The sequence below is a fragment of the Puma concolor genome, chromosome B1, assembly GCF_028749965.1.
Source record: "Puma concolor isolate L17-30 chromosome B1, mPumCon1.1.hap2, whole genome shotgun sequence".
Taxonomy (NCBI): domain Eukaryota; kingdom Metazoa; phylum Chordata; class Mammalia; order Carnivora; family Felidae; genus Puma; species Puma concolor.
In genome coordinates, this window is record NC_141670.1 from 189,736,961 (window position 1) to 189,763,225 (window position 26,265).

The following is a 26,265-nucleotide window of genomic DNA, read 5'->3' on the forward strand; positions in this document are numbered from 1 at the left end:
GGCCTTTAATGAGCCCATGGTATTTGTGTATAGTTTTGCACATATATTTAGAATTCCTCCCTGTTATTTTTCTGACTGGAAGGAAATATATCAGCTTTTATTTTTTTAATTTTTTTTTTTAAAGTTTATTTATTTTGAGAGAGAGAGAGTGCACATGAGCAGCAAAGGGGCAGGGAGAGAGAGTCCCAAGCAGGCTCCATGCTGATAATGTAGAGCCCGACATGGGGCTCGAACTCACAAACCATGAGGTCATGACCTGAACTAGAACCAAGAGTTGGACGCTGAACCACCTGAGCCACCCAGGCACCCCATATCACCTTGTTAAAATGATGATGATATGTGGGATCTTAAAAGATTTTTCTTTCCCTTTTCTTTAAATGTTCTAAGTTTTCTCAGTGAGTATTCATCACTTATGTAAGCAGAAAGCAGTGGTTTAATCAAAGGTAATGCTGTCTTCTAAATGTATTCTAAAATTGTATGTCTATCAGTATTTACTTATCACCAGCTCCATTCTCCAGATTTAAGTATTATTTTACAATTTGTTTTCTTAGTAATTGCTTAGATACCACAAAACAGGAACAACTTTAAATGTCAGAACTGATTATGAAATGGTTTCATTTTAATTTTACTAATTTTGTTTTCATTTAGGAGCCACTTATCTCAGTAAGAGCCTTGTTGGTGCTAGCATGAAAATGCTGGTCACTGGGGAAAATTTGTTTTTTTCATTTAAAACATTTTAATTAGAATTTCTATCGCTTTGGGGGTACCTGGGTGGCTTAGTTGGTTAAGCATCCAACTTCAAATCAGGTTGGGATCTCACAGCTCGTGCATTGGAGCTGGAGCCCTGTGTTAGGCTCTGTGCTGACAAGCTCAGAGCCTAGAGCTTGCTTTGGATTCTGTGTCTCCCTCTCTCTTTACCCCTCTCCCGCTTATGCACACGCTTGCGCGCGCGTGCTCTCTCTCTCTCTCTCTCTCTCTCTCTGTCTTGCTTTAACATAAGTAAACGTTAAAAATAAATTAAAAAATTTTGTTTTCGTAATAGAGTTTTTTCTTTCTGTGTATATTTATTTTTGAGAAAGAGAGAGAGACACACGCGGAATCTGAAGCAGGCTCCAGGCTCTGAGCTGTCAGCACATTGTCCGATACGGGGCTCAAACTCATGAACCGTGAGATCATGAATGACCGGAGCCAAAGTTGGACGGTTAACTGGCTGTGCCACCCCAGCGGCCCCCCCAAAAAAGAGTTTCAATAGCTTTTAACTCTGGAGAGTGAATATAGTATGGTATCTGTTTCCTGAGTCTTTGTTTTATGGTCTGTAGATCCACCCCTTGAATTACCATCTTTCTACATGACTCCTTCTCATCGTCAAGTTGTGTTTGAAGGAGACAGCCTTCCCTTCCAGTGTATGGCTTCATATATTGATCAGGACATGCAAGTGTTGTGGTATCAGGATGGACGCATAGTTGAAACTGATGAATCTCAAGGTATCTTTGTGGAAAAGAACATGATTCACAACTGCTCGTTGATTGCCAGGTAAACTTTTTTAGATGAGGAATCGTCTCCGTGGATTTTCTGTATTTCAGAATTGAAGTGTTAGAATTTGAACTAACATTTTATCTTCTTGCATTTAAAAATACAAACATTTGGTTTTCCTTTTCCTGATTGTTACTCATTTCCGGAAATTAAATAGCTACCTTTGTCATCCAGTTGTGGAGCAGAAAAGTATAGGAAGAAAGGGAAACACTGTTAAAAAGTTGGAGACTGTTTTTGTTAAAAGTTTTAGGAGGAAAAATGTAAACTTTTTGTACCAAACTTAATTTCTAACCATTTACTGCTGCTAAACTCAGATTTTCACATTTAGCAATCACCTAATTTTCACTGTAGGTTAATGCTACAGTTTAAGATACTGTATTTCCTTTCTCTACTCCATCAGTATAAAAGATTTAACACCTGTCCTGTTAACCCAATGACTGGTATGATCACCAAAATCATTGATTTGAATGAGCGTTATAAAGTATAAAAAAACAGAGTGAAAATATATGATATTATCACTATATATTTTATTTTGGTAAAATCTTAACCTGTAGGCATTGAATTTTCTTTTTTCTTCTTTCTTGTGTCTCTCTCTTTTTTTCCTTCCTACCAATTTCGTTCTTTTGTTTTGTTTTGTTTTTTTGAGAGAGAGTGTGTGTGCACAGGTGTGAGTGGGGGAGAGGCAGAGTGAGAGGGAGAGAGAATTTTAGCAGGTTCCACGCCCAATGCAGAGTGCATCGTGGGGCTCAGTCTCACAACTGTGAGAGATCATGACCTGAGCCGAAATCAAGAGTCAGATGCTTAAGCGACTGAGCCACCCTTCTTACTATTTATTCTTCCTACTTCTATCTATTTAAGAATAGGTCTGTAGTTTCCAAACTCTTTTAGAGCAACTTAGGGTAATATCATTGCAGATTCAAAGAGGTGCCATTAAAAAAAATTATCAAGAAAATAAAGGCATTCTGACTTGAGAATTCTGTCTGAGAATTTCGGGGATAGAATATTCTATTTTACAATTTTTGTTTCCCTCCTGAGATTTCCTGTCTGTTTATTAGAAGCATATTTTTCTTTGTGTCTTCTAACATATTTATAATAGATGCTTTTAAATTCTTGCCTGCTATTTCCAATATCTAGGTTATCTTGGAATTATCACCACTGTCTTCTTTGCTTTTGAATATGTTTTATATTTTATTATTTAAAAAATGTTGAGGTGCCTGGGTGGCTCAATTGGTTAAGCATCTGACTTTGGCTTGGGTCATGATCTCATGGTTTGTGGGTTCAAGCCCTTGTTGGGTTGGACTCTGCTGATGGCATGGGGAACCTGCTTGGGATTCTCTCTCTCCCTCTTGCTCTCTGCCCCTCCCCCACTTGCACCATCTCTCTCAAGATAAATGAATAAGAAAAAAATATTGTTCATGTGTCTAATAATGTTGGATTCTATCCTGGACAGTGTGAATGATTCACTATCGAGAAGCTGGCAAAGTACAGCCTATGGTCCACACCTGGCCTGATGGGCCTGTGGGCTAAGAATATTTTTAACGTTTGTGAATAGTTACATAAGTACCAATATAATATTTTCAATGTTGCTTCTTGGCCAGCTAAGCCTGAAATAATTACTGTCTGGCCTTTGAAGAAAAAGTTTACAAACCCCTGACTCTGGGTTCTCTTCCATTTGCTTGAAGTCAGCTGGTTTTTGTTCCCTCAGGCATTTAGTTTGGCTAAACTCAAACTCCTACTTCTGTCTTTTCTGTGCTGGGCAGCATCTGAAGTCTGCTTGGTGCCCACTCTATCAGGGGCCAGTTAGAGATCCGGGTAGATGTTCTATGCAGAAGTTTGGGCTTCCAGCCAGGTTCCTGTCTACCTCTGTCCTCTGATTTTTCAACAAGTAAGACTGTGAATTTCTATTTGAGTGGGGCCTGTCCTTGGGTAAAAGCCATTGAAAACACTTTCCTGGTCTTACTCCCCGGTGCTGATCCCTTCTTCCAGGTGTCAGCTTCTCTCCGGTTTCTGCTTGCCTTGGATCACTGACCGTGTGTTGAGATAGGCGTCATGTTGTAGTTTGTCCGGAGTGTATAATTGTTAACTGCAAGGAGGGTAGTTTCATGGGAGCTTCCTTGCTCTTCCCAGAATCAGAGGTTTATTTTATTTATTTATTTTTTTTAATTAGGGAGTGAGATTGTTAGAAACAGTTTAAGTCCCAGTGAGAAGACTAATTGTTACCTCACTTGTGTTGTGATAATTTCACAAGCATTGTACATATGTTAAAACTCATGGAGTTATGTGCTTTAAGCATTTTTTTATATGAATAGACAATAATTGAGATATGATATAGCAACAACATATTAAAATATATAGAACCTTTTTTTAAATAAAAAGGCTCTCAATCATTTAGTACTCTTTACATTTTGCAATTATAAAGTAACTAGATTAACTTTAGACATTTATTTCTGCAGGTCATACTTTAAATTCTTTGTAAGCAGGACCAAAAATTAATTCTAAGGTCAGCATCCTTGCCTAATAGTTTTTTTGGGAGGGACACTTGACTAATGTGAAAATCTTTCATATGAAGTCCTTTACCCAAAATTTGCCTCCGAATAGTAAAGGAGTTGCAGGAAAAGGAAATGATGGTTATCAATTTGGTTAACCTGAGATACTTGTTTGTTCTTCCGTGGTTTTTCTCATGTTATCCATTCTCCCTTGGTAAGAATCAGAGTTTGCACTTTTCCTCAAAGATAAAATTGAAGCTGCTTCTTCCTCCTTAAATCTCCAAATATGCTGCCTTGAGGATTCCCGAAAAGTTTATTCTGATAATTGGTTTAAAGCATTGAAGGTGTTGCTAAAGGTTATCTTTAAAAGCATGTTGGCAGAATGTGTTAGGACCTTCGCTCCCAGCGGGTGTGCTGAAGTGCCTTGGGACATCACAGTGAGTTTACAGAGGTGCTGTGGGATGTTGTAAGTTTTTTCTTTTTTTAAACTTTATTTGTCTGTGTTTGAGAGAGAGTCGGGGAGGGGCAGAGAGAGAGGGAGACAGAGAATCCCAAGCAGGCTCCACGCTGTCAGCACAGAGCCCAACATGGGGCTCAGACTCACGAACCGTGAGATCATGTCCTGAGCGAAACCCAGAGTCAGGTTCTTAACCGACTGAGCCACCCAGGCGCCCCTGTTTTAAGGTTTTGAAGAAGCGTGGGGATACTTGACATTTGTTGGACCAACTTGAGGCAGTTACAGTATCATTCAATCATGCTGGATTCCTTTCTGTGGCGCCATACTTTAAGGGTACCGAGTTTTGGGTGATTAATATGGTGCAAAGCAGGTACTGTGTGAAAGTCATTGTGGAACATGAAATAAGGGTATCGTTTGATCTGTATCTGACATTTGGTTAATTTTGGAGTGCTCAAAAGACAGACACAACCCATCAGGAAGTAATTGTGGTCATTGAAGAATGAAATATTTACCTCGGATTGTTGTGCATTATTTTTTCAAATGGCTCTTAAGATATTAGGACATCGATACACAATTCTGGGATTTAATTTAGTAATTGGACCATTGTAGGTATTTCTTTTGGGCTTAGGGCTCTGTGTAACATTTTCTTGTCAGTGAAGGTGCTGTGAACCAAGAAAGTTTGGGGACCTCTGGATTAGAGAGTGATTGGTTATTTTAGAATTTGGTTATTTAAATTTAATGTAAGGTACTTTTTGTGGACTTTATTTGGAGTATATTTAGTACTTTTAGTACTTTATTTGGAATATATTTATTACAGTGTGTTAGTTTGTTCACTGACTTAATTAACAAAGATGATAAACATTTTCTTTGATTCAGAGTAACAGTGCCTCAAAGTCTTTATTAGAACATATGATGTTGTATAGCCATTAATGATTTAGGAGACTGGAAAAACGTGTATTAACTTCAAGACATAATTTTGTCAGTTAATTGAAATGATACATCCTTTATGTCTAATTATCTCTTAATTTTCTATTTACATAAAAGCATAGCATAGTGGGTCATATGGTGGGGAGAAAGGCTAATTGAAGGTTCTGACATTTGCTCTTTAATTAATAGGTTTTATATTAGAGAATTATGATTTCATCTTGAAAATTGAATTTACTGACAGCTATTTAGAAATATAGCTGTTTTATAAATTGAAGTATACCTTTACATGGAAAACTCCTTTTGTGAAAGCATTAGTTGGTAATTTATTAAATCTTTGTAGAGACTTAATGAATTCTTCCCACAAAGTATTTTACCTTAAATGCTTTCTTAATTGTTCACTTCATAATATTAATCTCCTTCCTTCATGCTTGACTATTTTCCTTCAAATCAGTGGAAAGGTACACGTAACCTGGAAACGTTTCCACTAGTTTTGCCGAAGAATGTGCTGCCATGTTTCTGCCTTTGCACTTAGGCTGTTGCCCTGCCTGGCTGCATCCTGGTTTCCTCTTTCTGGTGGGAGAAGTGTCAGGCATGATGTCCCATCTCACTGTCACTTTGTTCGTACCTTTTTTTCTTTTTTTTAATGTTTGAGAGAAAGAGAACGAGGAGGGGCAGAGAGAGAGAGAGAGAGAATCCTAAACAGGCTCCATGCTGTCAGCACTCTCTCTCACTACTGTGAGATCATGACCTGAGCTGAGGTCGAGTTGGTTGCTTACCTGACGGAGCCACCCAGGCTCATACTTCTGGTACAGCTCTAACCCTAGTGTTTTCAGGAGCTTTTTATCTGTTCATCTTGACTTGCTGCTGAAGTACTTAAATGGAGGGATCATTTATATATATATTTTACATATGTACATATATGTGTACATGCATACATATATACGTATGTCTATATATATAAATATTTAACATTTATCCTAGCATGGTGAGAGGGGCATGTGAGGGAGAGAGAGGGAGGGAGGGAGACAGAGGATCTGAAGCAGGCTGTGTGCTGACAGCAGAGAGCCCGACGGCGGGGCTTGAACTCACAAACCACGAGATCGTGACCTGAGCCAAAGTTGGGTGCTTAACCAGTTGAGCTACCCAGGCGCCCCTGGAGGGATCATTTTAAGTTTGTTTTTAATCTGGCAAGTGCTTTGCCCACAGTGTGTATTCAGGCGTATTTGCTAAGTGAATGATAGAAGCCTGATTGTCTCCCTTTTTTGGTCTAACCATATTTTCTCTCTTTTTAAAATCTTTCTTCATGCAGTGCCCTCACCATTTCTAACATTCAGGCTGGATCGACTGGAAATTGGGGCTGTCATGTCCAGACCAAACGCGGGAACAATACGAGAACCGTCGATATTGTGGTATTAGAAAGCTCTGCACAGTACTGTCCTCCCGAGAGGGTGGTAAACAATAAAGGTGATTTCAGGTCAGTGACATGGAAAGTGCTGGAAAAGTGATTTGCCCGCATCTGTTTTTATTCCTAAAGGTGCATCATGGTCTCCTGTTTTGAAGAAGAAAATTTGAGAAATACATGCATGTTCATATACATATCCTTACGTATCTTAGGACTACCCTTTAGAACAGTGATTCCAGACTCATTTATGAAGATTAAGAAAAAAAGGTGCCTGCATTTTATCTCAGATATGTGGATTTAACAGCCTCTGCAGGCAGAGTGTTTCATGTTTAATAGTTTGTTGTAAAAGTTAAGGACCACTACTTTAGGGAAACGTTTTGGAAATTCTACTAAAACTGTGAAATCCAGACAGGCTAATGGTATGTCCTATTTTTTTTCAGGGGCTCTTTTATGAATGAACTTTGGTTCATATTGCTAAGTTACTTTTACCTATTGGCAGTTTAGTAGACATGAGAATTAGGAGAAATCCATGTCCCTTTTTCCTCCCCAATTTGGTTTTTCTGACAATTAAGCCAGAAGGACATTGGGGAATGAAAGCTTTTCAGATGGCCTGAAACCTTCGGAGCCACTGGTGGTGGACTCTGTGTTGAGATAAGCAGAAGGAGTTAAGTATTACAGTTTTTTTAAATAGAAAATTTAGAATTTGTGGAAGGTAACAACTTTTACCTTAGACTCTCCTTAACTTTTCAAGGTTTTTAAAAAGCATCTTTATATTATTTATTTAATGTTCTTTATGTTTAGGAATTTAATAATGACTTTATAGTTGGTGTAAATGTAGGGAAATATGTCTGCTCTTGAAAGCAGCATAAATATTGTGTTGAATACCCAGTTTGCACTGTCTTTGGTTGGTGCTCCTTTTGCCCAACTTTTAAGGGAAAGAAAACCCTTGGATATTAGTCTTTGAAACCCAAGGTGAAGAAGCAATGCAACGTCTTTAGCTCAGCTGCCTCTTCATGGCTTTTTTAAAAAACTGTCTTTTTGTCCTTTAAAAAAAATCTCTCTGACCTGAGTATATGGAAATTAGCATTTTATTATTGCCAAGAGCTAAGTCCTTTATGTAGATTAACTGTTAACAGATAATATTTACACTGTATGCTTTAAAACAAAATAGACAACATTTGGGAATTTTGTTCTATTCTCCATTTTTTATTACGCGCTCATGATGTTTTCTATTTATGGTGGATTTTCTCTTCCTACTCATAATTGGAGTATTTTACAAATTTTAAAATAGAAGAATCTAATTATTTAACTGATTAATGAATTAGCTTTCGACACTCCCTAGTATATTACACGATTGGACTTTCACTGCATTAATAAGATTTAGTTTAGTGTTGCTTAGTCTGTTTATGCAGATTTCGGTGATGAATTATATTTTGGCATGACTGATGCTGTAATTTATCACTTCCCGTGTTACAGGTCAGCTGTAACTTTTATTAAATATATTCACTTCAGTCCCACTTTTGGAGAAATGGAGCTCAAATGACAAAGATTTCTCCCAGCTGTTAGTGGCAATCCATGCCAGTTGAATAGGGAGCAGTTTCTCCCAGATAAATTCATTCGTGTGTCATGTTGGAGGTCTGCTGGGCCACCCCCAAGTGCAGAAGTTTGCTAGGAGGACTCGCGTGGACTCAGCTTGTCATTGCGGTCACAGCTAAGATGCATTATAGTGATGTAGTAAGACACATAGCAGGGGACCGACCTAGGTGCATTCTGGAGAGATCCACGTGCAGGCTTCTTCCTGCTCTTTCCCTCCCATGAAGATCACACACAGAATGCTCCTCCTTCAGCCATGAAAAGGCAGCAGCCTCTATGCAGCGTTGTTGCTCAGGGAAGCCCGTGGGAAACTCAGTACACCGAGTTCTTATTGCTGGCCGTGTAGGCACCCTCTGCCTGGCATGTACCAAAATTTCAGACTCCCAGGAAGAAAGCAAGTTTCAGCATAATCCCTGTGGTGTGTCCCAACAGCCTAGGCACAGTGAACAGCCCTCCAGTTCACTGTTCGTGGGAATACTGCAAGTCCCAAATACTCCCAAGTCCCTAGTTGTCCCAGCAGGCCTTTCTAAGGAGAGCCATCCTGGCCCTGCTGTGGTGACTCTTGTCTGCACATCTGCTGACTCTGTGCCATATGTGGGATTTTCTTTTTTAAGACAGTTTTCCTGTGTGTTTATAGCAATATTTAGAAAATTTTAAGGAAGTATGCTATGGCATTAAAATATATGTGGCTGATGGTTTAAAACAGTTCAGTTCATGCTAACCTTTCTTGTAAAGTCTTTGTTCCGAGAGGAATTTGTTTCTTCTTGATTTTTCTCTCTGATTATATGTGACCTGTCGTCATCCTTGATTTTCTTCCCCATTTGGTTGTGTTCCATGTGAGTGTTTTCATACAGTTTTGTCTTCGTCTCTCTAGATGGCCCAGAACGTTGGCAGGCATCACTGCGTACCTTCAGTGTACTCGGAACATCCACGGCAGTGGGATCTACCCTGGAAACCCGCAGGATGAGAGAAAGGCTTGGCGCAGATGTGACAGAGGCGGCTTCTGGGCGGATGATGATTATTCTCGCTGCCAGTATGCAAATGATGTCACTAGAGTTCTTTATATGTTTAATCAGGTAACTAGAGAGTCTTCACGTTGACTGAGGTGGTTAATTTATTTTCGTTGAAATGCCAGGTGTGTGTGTGTGTGTGTGTTTTAAATACGAGTAAAGCACAAGGATTTGGTGTTTCCATTCAGTTGCTCTGTCTTGGGGATTAGGCTTTGTCACCTCAACCGGTATTCAAGGCCCTCTGTGGTGTCGATTTTCCTTTCCAGTCACTGCCTGACTCGGTGCCTTTGTTTGAATATCTTTATCATCTATATTCACTAGACCGAATTCCCAGCCATCCTTCAAATCCATCTGGGAAGCCACCTGTTGGGTTCCTTTTATAATCTCTTTGTCACGAGTGATCCCTTGTTATACTTGTACTCCTATGTCTTTTCTTGTATTCTCTCCTGTGCATCCTTTTAAACCTGACCGCGTTGTAAGCAGCGGGAACGTGGCCTCCCTGTGACACATTTTCTTGTGCTCCTTGGTAGCTGTTATACCCTTGGTGTAATGGTTGGTGCTGAGTTGTGTTTAAGTCAATAAATAAGCAAATGTAAAACATTACCGGCAGAGCATGGCAGTACAGATACACGTTCAGTAAGTGCTTCATACTCTCGTGCATTGGGGCTCCAGGGGAGTTATTGATCCCTCCCAGTTGGAATACTCAGGAAAGGCTTTACTAAGCAATTGGAATCGAGTATGTGTAGAATTTGGATAAGCAGAGAAGAAGAGATGGTGTTGTGTGTTTACCAGAGGTGTTTTCATGTATTACTATGCTTCATTTAAAGTTAAAAAAAAAAATTTGCCTTTAGGTTGGTTACCATTATAATTCCAGTTTTCTCAGCTTTGAAAAAGCATTTTAAGAAGGTCCTGGTGATAAATGATAAAGACTTTGAATTCATTGCCATGTTTTGAATGCAAAGATAAAACGCCAGATTTTTTGCCTTTCTAAATACAGATGCCTCTCAATCTTACTAATGCTGTGGCCACAGCCCGACAGTTACTGGCTTACACTGTGGAAGCTGCCAATTTTTCTGACAAGATGGATGTTATATTTGTGGCTGAGATGATAGAAAAGTTTGGAAGATTTACCAAAGAGGAGAAGTCCAAAGAGGTATTTTTCTGGTTCACATTTGTAGCATATAGCATGTCAACAAATAGTCATGTGGTAGAGTTGAATCTGTAGTTTGTATTTATTTAAAAAAAAAATTTTTAACTCTTTTATTCAGTTTTGAGAGACAGAGAGACAGAGCATGAATGGGGGAAGAGCAGAGAGAAAGGGAGATACAGAATCCGAAGCAGGCTTCAGGCTCCGAGCTCTCAGCTCAGAACCTGACGCGGGGCTCGAACTCAAGAACGGTGAGATTGTGACCTGAGCTGAAGTCGGACGCTTAACCGACTGAGCCACCCAGGCGCCCCTGAATCTAGTTTTTAAAGAAAAGTTTACTTATTTTGAGAGAGAGAGAGCAAGCAGGGGAGGGGCAGAGAGAGGGAGAGAGAGAATCCCAAGCAGGCTCCATACTGTCAGTGTGGAACCCGATGCGGGGCTCAAACCCACAAACTGAGATGATGACCCTGAGCCGAAACCAAGAGTTGGACACTTAACCAGCTGAACCACCCAGGCGCCCCTGAATCTGTATTTCTAAAGCATCTTTATGTTTGCTCTATTTTAATTAAGTGTACCTTTTAATTTCCAAAGTATTGAGAAATGTATGCTGCATTTACTATAGTAATCTGTTGTTAGAACAGAGGTGAACAATCCGTTCTTGGGAATTAAGGTATCGTGATAGAGCAGAGCCAGCCTGTGAGAGAGCAACTTCCTGCCTCCACATTGTGGGTTGGCTAGAACTGTTCCCCGGCATTCTGGGATTTCTCCTGTCTACAGAGGCATGTGTTTATCCTTCTCTTTCTCTCCACCCACCCCCAACCAGTTTTATCGAGAGACAACAGACACTCATCAGTATATAAGTTTAAGGTGTACACCATGATGCTTTAACTTACATATATTGCAAAATACCATCACGATAGATTAGGCTAACATCCATCTTCCCATATAGATACAATAGAAAGAAAAGAAAGAGAAAAAGAAAAAAGAAGAAAACAAATTTCTTCACGTGATGGGAACTGTTGGAATTTACTCTAATAACTTTCCTATATACCATGCGACACTGTTAGCTGTTTTCATTTGTGCGCTACATCCTTGGTACTTATAACTGGAAATTTGTACCTTCTGACCACCTTCCTCCATTTCCGCCCCCTGCCCTCCCAACCCTCTGCCTCTGGTAACCACAGGTTTGTTCTTTTTCTGTGAGGTTTCTTTTTGTCCACATGTAAATGAAATCAGGCAGTATTTGTCTTTCTCGGATTTATTTCACTTAGCATAATGGCTTCAAGATCCCTCCATGTTGGAATAAACGATAGGATTTCCTCATTTTTTAAATGGCTGAATATGATTCCTTTGTGTATGTATATATCACAAGTTCTTTATCCTTTCATCCTCAATGGATCATAGGTTGTGTTATTATAAATAATGCTGCTATGGACGTGGGGGTGCAGAGCCATCTTCAAGCTAGGGTTTTAGTTTCCTTTGGATATATTTCTGGAAGTGGAATGTTGGGATCATGTGGTAGTTCTGTTTTTAAATTTTTTAGGGTCCTCCATATTGTTTTGCATAGTGACTGTACAAATTTACATTCCTACCAAGTGCACAAAGGTTCCCTTCTCCATATTTTTGCCAGTGTTTTCTTGTCTTTTTGGTGGTAGCCATTCTAACAAGTCTGAAGTGGTACCTCATTATGCTTTTAATTTGCATTTCCCTGATGACTAGTGATGTTGAAGACCTTTTCACGTACCTCTTGGCCTTTCATATATCTTCTTTGGAGAAATGTCTATTAGGTCCTTTGCTTATTATTTAATTGTGGGTTGTGTTTTGTTTTTTTGTTTTTTTGTTTTTTTTTTTGCTATTGAGTTATGGAAGTTCTTTATATATTTTGCATATTAACCCCTTACCAGATAAATGGTTTGCACATATTTTTTCCCATTCTGTAAGCAACTAGGTTGTCTTTTCACTTTGTGGATGGTTTCTGTTGCTATGCAGAAGCCTTTTAGTTTGATGCAGTCCCATTTGTTTATTTTTGATTTTGTTGTTTGTGCTTTAGATGTCATATCTAAAAATCGTTACTAAGACCTATGTCAAGGAGCTTTATTTCTGTCTTCTTGGAGTTTCATGGTTTCAGGTTTTCATTTAAGTCTTTAATCCATTTTTACTTAATTTTTGTGAGGAATGTGAGATAGGGGTTCAGTTTCTTTCTTTTCCATTTTAGTATCCAGTTACCACAACACCATGCATTGTGAAGAGACTGTCTTTTCTTCATTGAGTATTGTGGCTCCCTTGTCAAATATTAGTCGACTGTATAAGCTGGGCTCTTGTTTCTGTTCTATTGGTCTGTTTGTCTGTATTTATGCCAATACCATACTGTTTTGATGACTATAGCTTTTATAGTATAGCTTGAGATCTGCAAGTATGCTGCTTCCTTCTTTGTTTTTTCTCAATATTCTCTTGGCTATTCAGGGTCGTTTGTGTTTCCATGTAAATTTTAGGAGTATTTTTTTCTACTTCTGTAAAAACTGCCATTGGAATCTTGATAGGGATGGCATTGAATCTATAGATATCTTTTGGTAGTGTTGACATTTTAACAATATTCTACGTTTATTTATTTTTGGGACAGAGAGAGACAGAGCTTGAACGGGCGAGGGGCAGAGAGAGAGGGAGACACAGAATTGGAAACAGGCTCCAGGCTCTGAGCCATCAGCCCAGAGCCCGATGCGGGGCTCGAACTCATGGACCGCGAGATCGTGACCTGGCTGAAGTCGGACGCTTAACCGACTGCGCCACCCAGGCGCCCCGACATTTTAACAATATTCTTATAGTCCACGCACATGAGATACCTTTCCATCTATTTGTATTTTCTTTGACTTCTTTCATTGGTGTCTTGTAGTTTTCAAGGTAGAGAACTTTCACTTCATTAAATATATTCCTAAGTATTTTATTGTTTTTGAAGTTATCATAAGTGGAAATGATTTCTTTAAAAAATTTTTTTTAATTAAAACATTTTTTAAGTTTATTTATTTATTTTGAGAGAGGGAGAGAGAGAGACAGACAGACAGACAGTGAACAGGGGAGGGGCAGAAAGAGAGAATCCCAAGCAGGTTCTGTGCTGTCAGCCCAGAGCCCGATGACAGGCTCAAACTTACAAATTGTGAGATCATGACCTGAGCTGAAACTAAACGTTGGACACTCAACTGACTGAGCCATCCAGGTGCCCTGGGATTGATTTCTTTATTTCATTTTTATAAAATTCATTGTTAGTGTGTAGAAATACTACTGAGTTTTAATGTTAATTTTGTGTCCTGCAACTTTACTGAATTCAACTTTACTGAATTACAGGGTTTTTTTTGTTGTTAGGTCTTTAGGATTTTCTGTATATAAAATTATGTCCTCTGTAAATAGAGACAGTTTACTTCTTTGTTTCCAATTGTGATACCTTTTAATTTTTTTCTAGCTTGGTTTTTGTAGGTAGGGCTTCTTGTACTATATTGAATAAGTGTGGTAAAAGTGGGTCCTTTTGTCCTATTTATAATCTTAGAGGAAAATCTTTGAATCTTTCACTATTGAGTATGAGGTTAGCTGTGGGCTTGTCATCTGTAGCCTTTATTATGTTGAGATACATTCCTTCTATGCCTAATTTGTTGGGAGTTTTTATCATGAATAGATGTTGAATTTTGTCCAATGCTTTTTCTGCATCTATTGAGATGATCGTATGGTTTGTTTTTATTCCATTCATTTGATATATCCTATTGATTGATTTATATATGTTGAACCATCCTTGCATCCCAGAGATCAGAGATAAATCCCACTTGATAATGGTGGGGTCTTTTTAATGTACTGCTGTATTTGACTTACTAGCATTTTATTGAGAAGTTTTGCATCTACATTTATCAAGGATATTGGTGTGTAGTTTTCTTTTCTAGTAGTGTCATTTTCTGGTTTGGTATCAGGATCATGCTGACTTTGTAAAATGAGTTTAAGAAGAGGAGGGAACTCTTCAGTATTTTGGAGGAGTTTGCATGTGATTGGTTTTAATTCTTCAAATATTTGGTAAAATTCACCAGTGAGACCATCTCATCCTGGGCTTTTTTTCATTGGAATATATATATACACACACACATATATATATACACACCCACATATGTATACTTATATATATATATACGCACACACACATATATATACTTATACATGTATATACATATACACACACAAATTTTATATATATATATATATATTTTATTTTTAAACATTTATTCATTTTTGAGAGAGACAGTGTGAGTGAGGGAGGGGCAGAGAGAGAAGGGAGACACAGGATCTGAAGCAGGCTTTAGGCTCTGAGCTGTCAGCACAGAGCCTGATGTGGAGCTTGAACCCATGAACTGTGAGATCATGACCTGAGCCAAAGTTGGACACTTAACTAACTGAGCCACCCAGGTGCCCTGGAATGTTTTAGATTACTGATTGATTCTTCCTACTAGTAATTGGTCCATTCAGATTTTCTACTTTTATCTGATTTAGTCTTGGTAAGTTTTATGTTTCTAAGAAATTTTTCATCTAGGTTGTCTAGTTTGTTGGCGTATAGTTTTTCATTGTTTCCTCCAGATCCTTTGAATTTCTTTGGTGTCGGTTGTAATGTCTCCTTTTTCATGTATAATTTTGATGATTTGAGTTTTCTTTTTTTCTTGGTTGGTGTAAGGGTGTATCAGTTTTGATTTCTTTTCAAAGAACTGACTCTGTTTTGGTTAATCTTTCTATTGTTTTTTTGTTCTCTATTTCATTTACTTCTTCTTTAATCGTCATCATATACATTTTTTCTTCTGCCACCATTGAGCTCACTTTGCTCTTCTTTTTCTAGATCCAGAAGGTATAGAATTAGGCTATTTGGGATTTTTCTTGTTCTTGTTCTTTTTTTTTTTTTTTTTTTTAATTTTTTTAACGTTTATTTGTTTTTGAGACAGAGACAGAGCATGAATGGGGGAGGGTCAGAGAGAGGGAGACACAGAATCCGAAACAGGCCTCAGGCTCCAAGCTGTCAGCACAGAGCCCGACGCGGGGCTCGAACTCACAGACCGCGAGATCATGACCTGAGCCGAAGTCGGCCGCCCAACCGACTGAGCCACCCAGGCGCCCCGGGATTTTTCTTGTTCTTAATGTAGGTGCTTATTGCCCTTAACTTTGCTTTTAGAACTGCTTTTGCTGCATCTCCCAAGTTCTGCTATGTTTGTTTGTTGTGTTTCCATTTTCATTTGTCTCAAGAATGTTTTTGTTTTTTTTTTTGTTTTTTGCTGCATCTCCCAAGTTCTGGTATGTTTGTTGTGTTTTCATTTTTGTTTGTCTCAAGAATCTTTTTTTTTTTTTTTTAAGATTTTATTTTATTTTTTTTTTTTTTTAATTTTTTTTTTTTCAACGTTTATTTTTATTTTTGGGACAGAGAGAGACAGAGCATGAACGGGGGAGGAGCAGAGAGAGAGGGAGACACAGAATCGGAAACAGGCTCCAGGCTCTGAGCCATCAGCCCAGAGCCTGATGCAGGGCTCGAACTCACGGACCGCGAGATCGTGACCTGGCTGAAGTCGGACGCTTAACCGACTGCGCCACCCAGGCGCCCCTAAGATTTTATTTTTAAATAATCTCCATACCACATGTGGGACTCGAACTTAGAACCCTGAGATCAAGAGTCACATGCTCTACCGACTGAGCCAGCCGCCAGGTGCCCCTCAAAAACTGTTTTTAAATTTCCTTTAATTTCTTCTTTGATCTACTGATTATTGAGTAGAGTGTTGATTTCCATATGTTCATGAATTTTACAGTTTCCCTCTTGCTACTGATTTTTGATTTCATGCCATTGTATCAGAAAAGATACTTGGTCTGATCTCAGTCTTCCTGAATTTGTTAAGACTTGTTTTGTGGCCTGATATAAGGTCCATTCTAGAAATTGTTCTGTGTGTACTTGAGAGAAATGTGTATTCTTCTGTTGTTGGGTAGAATGTTCTGTATATGTCTGTTAGGCCCATTTAATCTCTAATGTTGTTCACATATACTGCTTCCTTTTGATTCTCTGTCTGGGTGATCTGTCCATTGTTGAGAGTCAAGTACCAAAGTCTGCAAGTACTATTGTTTTACTGTTTGTCTCTTTTTCTGTTAGTTTCTGCTTTCTATATTTAGGTATTCCAATGTTGGGTGAATGAGTATTTACAGTTGTTAGATCTTGTTATATTGACCACTTTATCATTTTATAATGATCTCTGTGTCCTTTTACCACTTTTAAAGTCTGTTTTGTTTTTGGTTACCATTTGCTTAAAATGTCTTTTTCCATCCTTTTCTCTCAGCGTAGGTTTGTCTTTAAGGCTAAAGTAAGTCAGCATATTGTTGGATCTTTTTTTTTTTTTTTTTTAATCTACTGAGGCATTTTCTTTCTTTTAATTGGACAATTTAATCTTAAAAAAATTTTTTTTTATGTTTATTTCTGAGAGACAGAAAGAGACAGAGCATGAGTGGGATAGAGGCAGAGAGAAAGGGAGACAGAGTCCAAAGTAGGCTCCAGGTTCTAGGCTCTGAGCTGTCAGCACAGAGCCCGGCGCGCGTGGGGCTTGATCCCACGAACCGCGGGATCGTGACCTGAGAGGAAGTCGGATACTTAACCGACTGAGCCACCCAGGCGCCCTGGACAATTTAATCTTCTTAACATTTAAAGTAATTATTGATAGGTAAGGACTTACTATTGTCATTTTGTTAATTGTTTCCTGGTTGTTTTGTAGATCCCTCATTCCGTGATTTTTATCTTGCTGTCCTTTTTGTTGTTTTGATATCTCTTGGTATCAGTATATACTGTTTTGACTCTTTGTTGTATTTTTTGGTGTAATTAGTATAAGATTTTTCTGACTGGTTGCTATGAGGCTCACATAAAATATCTTAAACTTATCACACTCTATTTTAAACTGATGGCAACTTCAGCAGAGTTTGTAAACTTTGCAGTTTTACTTCTCCTCTCCCTCACATTTTAGGTTACTTCTGTTACTATTTATACAGTACAAAAAACCACATAGGGATGCCTGTCTGCCTCGGTTACTAGAGCATGCGATTCTTGACCTTGGGGTCGTGAGTTGAAGTCCCATGTGTGGCATAGGGTGTACTGTAAAAAAATTTTTTTTAATGTAAATTATAGCAGATTGTTGTCATTATGGTTGTTTTAAGTATATTCTTTTAACTTTTAAACTAGTTTTAAGTAACTTATGCCCCACTATTACCATATTGCAGAATAGAAAATGCCCATATATTTGCTGTTACCAGTAAGATTTACACTACCTTTTTTTAAAAAAAAATAAAAATGTTTATTTGAGAGAGAGGGAGGAACAGAGAAAGAGAGGGGAGAGAGACTCCCAAGCAGACTCTGCACTGTGAGTGCAGAGCCCAATGCTGGCTCTGTCTTTTGAACCGTGAAATCATGACCTGAGCCAAAATCAAAAGTCAGATGCTTTACTCACTGAACCACCCAGGTGCCCCAGCCATTATTGCTTTAAGTATACTTTCTCTTCCTTTCTCTTTCTTTTCTCCTTTTGGAATTCCCAAAATGTGAATATTGTTTTGCTTTGTTTTGTTGTTTTTTTTTTCCCCATTGTGTCCCATAATTCCTGTAGGCTTTTTTCACTCTGTTTCAGAACATTTTTGCTCCTCTGACTCTGGAATTTCCAGTGTCCTATTCTCTCTAGTTGTTGATTCTTTTTTCTGCGTGGCTGAAGCAACCTTTGAAGCTCTGTTGAATTCTTTAGTCATTGTATTCTTCAACTCTCGGATTTCAGTTTGTTTGTTTTTTGATGGTTGCTGTTTTCTTGTCAGACTTCTTATTTTATTCATGTGTTGTTTCCCGAATTTTATTTAGTGGTGTCTCTCTTTTCTTGTAGCTCAGTGAATTTCCTTAAGAGGAGTATTTTAAATTCTTTGTCTGACAGTTCTTGGATCCTCCATTATTGGAACTCGATGAGTTTCCTTTGGTGGTGTCATATTTACGTGACTTTTTGTGATCCTTGATTCCTTATTTGAGTAATGGGGCTTCTCCTCTAGACTTACCAGTTTTGTTTTTTCACTGGTTAGCTCTGTTTGGGTTTCTGGGTGTGTCTGCTGGTAATGGCCTTGGGCAAGTGGGACCTGCTATTATCATCTTCTTTTGGGCCAGGCGGCTCTTAGAGCTCTGAGAATGGGTACAGGGACCTGTGCTCCTGGCTTGGTTGCCTACCCTGCTGAGGCTTTGTGGTTGCGTGAATTCTCTGGTCAGACTTACTAGATTGGTCTGGACTGGATACCATATTCCGGGGTAGGTGGGGCCATGGGTTAGCTTCCCTCCAGGGAGAGCCATCCTTATTGTGAGTTTTAGTCACCCAGATCTTGTTATATTGCTTAATTTCTTTCATAATATCCTGGAAAAGGAGACTATTTTTCGGAACTTTTTTGAAATTCCTAATGATTGTAATATGCAAGTTAGGAAAATTTGGTGACTTTGAAAATGAGCACATTTTGGGGTACCTGGGTGGCTCAGTTGGTTAAGTGTCCAGCTTAGGCTCAGGTCATGATCCCATGGTTTGCGAGTTCAAGCCCTGTGTTGGGCTCTGTGATGACGGCTCAGAGCCTGGAGCCTGATTCAGATTCTGTGCTTCCCTCTCTCCCTGCTCCTCCCCTGCTCATGCTCTGTCTCTCAAAAATAAATAACCATTAACAAAATATTAAAAAAGAAAAGAAAACAGGTATGTTTTAATAGGGCCATGTTCTTAAAACTATGCTTGTCAACATGATAATCCTTTATGTGAAAACATTGACAACCACCATTTTCGGAATGAATGAGCAGAAAATAATGTTTCAAGTAAGTTTTTAGATGCAGATTAATGTATTCTTAAACGTTAAGTTTCAAGCTACTTGAGAACTAGTGGCTCTTATGTGATAGAGTCAGTTACACAAAAAGGTTCCGCTCCGTCAGCACACTGTCAGCTTGGAGCCCGATGGGGTGTTTGGACTCATGAATGGTGAGATCTTGACCTGAGCCAAAATCAAGCAACAGATGCTTAACTGACCGAGCCACCCAGGCACCCCTCATGTTTACTTTCTAGTAGTGTTGCCCTGTGTGGTTTTCCAAAGTACACAGCACACAGCTGTGTGGAAACAGTGGACTGAACAAAGTCTAATGTATTTCTTGATGTAGGACCTCCCAGATTCATTAATAATGTTCAAAGGTAAATATCATCCCTAGTTCTTCTACATCATTTAAACCAAGGAACTTTTTTTTTCTCTTTTTAGTACACTGCTTATTAATATCTTGCATTTTGGTGGTAAGTTTTGGAACTTGGAACTACAGCCCCAGTACCCTACGTGCTTTATTTGATAGGATGTAGTTAGTAAAGGAAGAAAAACAGTTACATGTATTTAAATGAGACCCAGGTCAAGGGACCACTTGATAATGAGGTAACATTTTAGTGTTGCTCTCTGAACTTCAGACCACAGTTTTCTTAAGAGCTGTCTTGCTACTTGATGGTCTCTCTGGGCCACAGCCTACTTCCGGTGGTAAATTTTCCCAGTGGTGGGAGAAGCTGTCTGGATTCTGGCTCTGTGGTAGTGCTGCTTTCCATTTTGATGATAATCACAGGTTGGCTGCTACATGATGAGAAATCATTCACGGAAGTGGGAATGGTTTGAGTCCCGGGAATAAATGGCATATCTTCTGGAATGTGGACATTGAGAAATATTTTGCCAATATATAATGCCTGTTTATTCCCACGCTGCCCTGTTTATTCCCACACTGCCTGTTTATTCCCTCACTGCCCTGTTTATTCCCTCGCTGCCTGTTTATTCCCACACTGCCTGTTTATTCCCTCACTGCCCTGTTTGTTCCCACGCTGCCTGTTTATTCCCACACTGCCCTGTTTATTCCCACACTGCTCTGTTTGTTCCCACGCTGCCTGTTTATTCACTCACTGCCCTGTTTGTTCCCACGCTGCCTGTTTATTCCCACGCTGCCTGTTTATTCCCACGCTGCCTGTTTATTCCCTCACTGCCCTGTTTGTTCCCATGCTGCCCTGTTTATTCCCTCACTGCCCTGTTTGTTCCCACGCTGCCTGTTTATTCCCTCGCTGCCTGTTTATTCCCACACTGCCCTGTTTGTTCCCACGCTGCCTGTTTATTCCCTCACTGCCCTGTTTGTTCCCACGCTGCCTGTTTATTCCCTCACTGCCCTGTTTGTTCCCGCGCTGCCTGTTTATTCCCTCGCTGCCTGTTTATTCCCACACTGCCCTGTTTGTTCCCACGCTGCCTGTTTATTCCCACACTGCCCTGTTTGTTCCCACGCTGCCTGTTTATTCCCTCACTGCCCTGTTTGTTCCCACGCTGCCTGTTTATTCCCACACTGCCCTGTTTGTTCCCGCGCTGCCTGTTTTTTCCCTCGCTGCCTGTTTATTCCCACACTGCCCTGTTTGTTCCCACGCTGCCTGTTTATTCCCTCACTGCCCTGTTTGTTCCCGCGCTGCCTGTTTATTCCCTCGCTGCCTGTTTATTCCCACACTGCCCTGTTTGTTCCCACGCTGCCTGTTTTTTTTTTTTTTAAATTATTTTTTCAACGTTTTTTATTTATTTTTGGGACAGAGAGAAACAGAGCATGAACGGGGGAGGGGCAGAGAGAGAGGGAGACACAGCATCGGAAACAGGCTCCAGGCTCCGAGCCATCAGCCCAAAGCCTGACGCGGGGCTCGAACTCACGGACCGCGAGATCGTGACCTGGCTGAAGTCGGACGCTTAACCGACTGCGCCACCCAGGCGCCCCCCACGCTGCCTGTTTATTCCCTCACTGCCCTGTTTGTTCCCACGCTGCCTGTTTATTCCCTCACTGCCCTGTTTGTTCCCGCGCTGCCTGTTTATTCCCTCGCTGCCTGTTTATTCCCACGCTGCCTGTTTATTCCCACACTGCCCTGTTTGTTCCCACGCTGCCTGTTTATTCCCTCACTGCCCTGTTTGTTCCCGCGCTGCCTGTTTATTCCCTCGCTGCCTGTTTATTCCCACGCTGCCTGTTTATTCCCACGCTGCCCTGTTTGTTCCCACGCTGCCTGTTTATTCCCACGCTGCCTGTTTATTCCCTCACTGCTCTGTTTATTCCCACACTGCCTGTTTATTCCCACACTGCCCTGTTTGTTCCCGTGCTGCCTGTTTATTCCCTCACTGCTCTGTTTATTCCCACGCTGCCTGTTTATTCCCACACTGCCCTGTTTGTTCCCACGCTGCCTGTTTATTCCCTCACTGCCCTGTTTATTCCCACACTGCCTGTTTATTCCCTCACTGCCCTGTTTGTTCCCACGCTGCCTGTTTATTCCTATGTTGCCTGTTTATTCCCGTGCTGCCCTGTTTATTCCCATGTTGCCCTGTTTATTCACATGCTGTCCTGGTTTTGCCTGAAGGAGCTTTGTGCGCATCTCAACTGGTGAGGAGTCACATGGTGCCCAGAGGTGTGCGTTCCCCCACTGCGTGCGGTGAACCGTCTCCACTTTGGTGTGCTGTCAGGTAGATGCATCTTGTTGAGGACAGGAAGTGCATAGGGTTTCATGAGTTACTTATTAACCTGAGGCCCTTTCTTTATTTTGAAATGGGATGATATTTGCCCTCTTTAACTTGCGGTGTTTGTGTGCACAAGTGAGAAAATAGAGGCGAAACTGTTTTGCGGAATGATTGAAAGCTATGTTATACTTTCATAAAGTTAGGAAATTTAACATTCTTATCTCCGAAGCTGAGAAGTAGGTTCTTTAAAAAAAAAAAAAAAAATCACCAGAGTGCTTTAATTACTTAACTGTCACTTTCACTGGTGACATTAGAGGTAAAGTGTGAATTAACTTTGGAAACAAATGATGGCAAATTATTAAGTATAAATAGGAGAAACAGAAGAAAAATATTTAGGATCGAATAATTGAGGTACAAATGTACTATCATCACCTGTGGTCGTGACAGGCATCCTATCAGATTCTCTGGAAAGTTGAAGTATAGGCCATAGCTGTCACCATTTATTAGAACAGTAAAAAGAAATCATGATGTTTAAGGGCTTCGTTTTATGTTAATTACCATGAAATTATTCTAAGGTATCCTGAAATGCATATGGCTTAGTTGGACAAATAGTTAAATTGATTTTTTGCATTATATCCAAAAAGTTACTCTGTTATGAATAATTCATAAGGGAAATATTGTGAGGCAATTGCTTTTTAACCTATGATTGAGTCTAGGCAGCTCAGGCTGGTGCTCTGTGATCTTAAGGTGGGTGCTGAAAGCTTCCCAGCCGTCAGATCCAAATGGTGTATTTAATGGACTCTTTTTTGTTTTAATATTTGTTTTATTTTTGAGAAACAGAGCACATAAGGGGCAGAGAGAGGGAGACACAGGATCCCAAGTGGTCTCTGTGCTATAAGCACAGAGCCTGATGCAGGCCTGGAACTCACGAACTGTGAGATCATGACCTGAAATGAAGTCGGATGCTTAACTGACTGACTCACCCAGGCGCCCTTTTGGTGGGGTTTTTTTTAAAACAGCTTAAGGTTGTCTGTCAGGCAATTTAAGTGTCTGTTCCGTATTTACACTAGTGATGTCTGTTATGAAAACATATGTGCATTTCAGAAGAGGGGAATGTATAAAGATCAGATTTGGTTATGCATAATAGTCCTTTTACTGCTCTGGTTTTAAATTGTAATTAATTATATATTTAAAATTATATATATGTATGTATGTATATATATCTAAAATTTTTAATTTTTTAGTGTGCTCTAGTTTAAAGAAATTTTTTTAATGTTTATTTATTTTTGAAGGAAACAGAGACAGAGCATGGGCGGGGGAGGGTCAGAGAGAGGGAGACACAGAATCTGAAGCAGGCTCCAGACTCTGAGCTGTCAGCACAGAGCCCGACGCGGGGCTCGAACCCACGAACCGTGAGATCATGACCTGAGCTGAAGTCCGATGCTTAACGGACTGAGCCACCCAAGGCGCCCCAGTGAGCTAGTTTTAAATGTCTGAGCGAGGCATGCACCCTAATGCTAGTTTACCACAAAGTTCATTTGGCACATTTTTATGGCCAGATCTTTAAAAATGTAAAGTTCTTTCACTTCCTTATCTTAAAATATAATCACTTCTGTATTAACCATTTTGTTTGGTTTTCAGTATTACTAATGTTTTTTCCTTGATTTTTGTCAGACTTTACTGTTAAGCTTTTCAGAGATGGCTACCCTGGCTTTGTTACATTGTTTCTGAAACTTGAGTGTCTATCTCAATCCCCCGAAGGTTTGTGAAATAGAGCGGTGGCCCTGCCCCCTCAGTTTCTGATTCAGTCTGTCAATGAGGAGTCTGCATTTCTACACTGTGCCCAGTGCCCTGTCTTTGGCACAAGCTTTGAGAAGCACTATAGTATCTTCCTTTTCTATCCCTGTCTTGCTTTAAAAAAAAAAAAAAAATGTATACTTTAGTCTTAACTTCCTAAAAACTTTTCAGAAACTTTTTTTATTGGAAAATTCTAAAAGTGTAGGAGAGAGAATGTTATCATTAATACCCGTGTTTTACCTTCCACCGGGCTTCAGCCTTTTTCCTTATTGACCAGTTTTGTTTCATCTATCCACTTCTTTTGTCCCCACTCCCCCACTCTCTTTTCCTTTATCTTTTTCTTCTTTCTTTCTTGTTTTCCTTCTTCAGTGCTGGAACATTGAATAGCAAATTCTAGATGTCCTACCTCATCCATAATTTTCCTGAAATAAAAGGAACTTTTTTTTTTTTTTTAATTTTTTTTTCAACGTTTTTTATTTATTTTTGGGACAGAGAGAGACAGAGCATGAACGGGGGAGGGGCAGAGAGAGAGGGAGACACAGAATCGGAAACAGGCTCCAGGCTCCGAGCCATCAGCCCAGAGCCCGATGCGGGGCTCGAACTCACGGACCGTGAGATCGTGACCCGGCTGAGGTCGGACGCTTAACCGACTGCGCCACCCAGGCGCCCCTAAAAGGAACTTTAAAATAGAACTATGAGGGGATCCTGGGTGACTTATTGGTTAAACGCTCAGCTGTTGATTTTGGCTCAGGTCATGCTCTCACAATTCGTAAGATCGAGCCGGGAGTTGGGCTCCATTGGACAGTGTGGAGCCTGCTTGGGATTCTCTCTCCCCCCCTTTCTCTCTGCCCCCCTCCACCTGCACTCACATGCACGGTCTCTCCCTTTCTCTCTCTCTGTGTCTGTCTCTGTCTCTGTCTTTGTCTCTGTCTCTCAAAATAAATAAACATTACAAAAGATAAAGTAGAACCGTGATACTGTTATGTGTTACCCAAATGAGCTCTGAGACCTTAACACCATCAAATATCTAGTCCTTGTTCAATTTTCCCTAATTATGGTTTTTAAAAATGTGCATCTTATGTCCGGTTACCTTAAGGAATTCATTCACATAATTTTGCAGTTGGTTATGTGGGATTTTCTAGACATAGGTCACCAGTGAATACAGTTGGTTTTTCTGTTCCTGTTTAAATTGTATCCTTTTTTAAATTTTTTCCCTTTCTGGTTGTTAGTGAGAACCTCCAGAACAATGTTGATTAATATTGATGATGAGGAGTCTTCATGGGAATAGTCTAATGTATCCTTATGAAGTGTGATATTTGTTTGCTTCTGTTAAGTGCCTAGGGGCAATACCAAGGTAAGGGGCTCGCTTTGAAATTAGTTCTCAGCTTGAGGTTTTTTAGACCTCAGGAATAATGTGATGCTTGACCTTAGTCCTGTGTGATCAGCTGTGTTTACGAATTGCCAGGGAAGAGATTTTTCACCTCCTACTTTGTGCCAAGGTCAAGACAGTTTCAATTTTGCTTGCTGGTTCGCCCTGACCCTGGAGGTGTCCCCTTTATGTTATCAGCGTAATGCAGTGATCTCCTTGTAGGCCTGCCTGGAAATCAAAACATAAGCCACGGCCATCAGAGTTCAACCTCAGAGCTTCTTGGATTCCTGCTGCTGTTTTGCTGTGGGCCTCTGGAACAGTCTTTATTGTCTGACTGGTCAGTGGTGCCTTTCTTTCTTTCCTGTCGATGAGTTTTCGCTCAGCAGTTTTCACTGTTAGCAGGGGAATCTTCCTGAGTACCTAGTTCTCCATGCTCCCCCAATGGGAGATGCACAGAGGTTTGTGTAATCAGAAAAAAACAAAATGAGCTTCCCTCAGGAGAATTGAAGGACTCTGAGGAGTTAGGCTCTTCCGTTTGTTGTGAAGGTATGGCTGAGGGGGCCGCCGATCAAGGTCCACCTCTCGAGTAGTGTTCTCATAAAAGCAGCTTTGCTGACCTGCAGGTAGCGTTCTCCCTTTGTGTTGATAATTGTGGTATGGTCTTCACCGCCTCGCCTAGAAACATACCATTTTTTCCCGTGTGATAGAAGCTGTGCCTTGATGCACAGTTTTTACTTGCGTATCTTTTTCTTATACGTCTATATTTCCCACTATTTGCTTTCTTAATTTATTTTTTTTTAATTTTTTTTTTTTTAACGTTTATTCATTTTTGAGACAGAGCATGAATGGGGGGAAGGTCAGAGAGAGAGGGAGACACAGAATCCGAAACAGGCTCCAGGCTCCGAGCTGTCAGCACAGAGCCCGATGCGGGGCTCGAACTCACGGACCGCGAGATCATGACCTGAGCCGAAGTCGGACGCCCAACCGACTGAGCCACCCAGGCGCCCCTGCTTTC

The 26,265-nt window shown here is 40.1% G+C and overlaps 1 protein-coding gene across 3 annotated transcripts in view; it reads left to right on the plus strand.

Annotated features, from left to right (window-relative positions):
• Positions 1 to 26,265, plus strand: part of ADGRA3 (adhesion G protein-coupled receptor A3) — a 140,756-nt gene that overhangs the window by 67,368 nt on the left and 47,123 nt on the right. For all 3 annotated transcript variants that reach the window (XM_086705332.1, XM_025922104.2, XM_086705333.1), the window contains exons 7-10: positions 1,320 to 1,533; positions 6,713 to 6,877; positions 9,273 to 9,474; positions 10,406 to 10,561. In XM_086705332.1, coding sequence (XP_086561458.1) covers positions 1,320 to 1,533; positions 6,713 to 6,877; positions 9,273 to 9,474; positions 10,406 to 10,561 — 737 coding nt within the window. The remainder of the gene's footprint in view (positions 1 to 1,319; positions 1,534 to 6,712; positions 6,878 to 9,272; positions 9,475 to 10,405; positions 10,562 to 26,265) is intronic.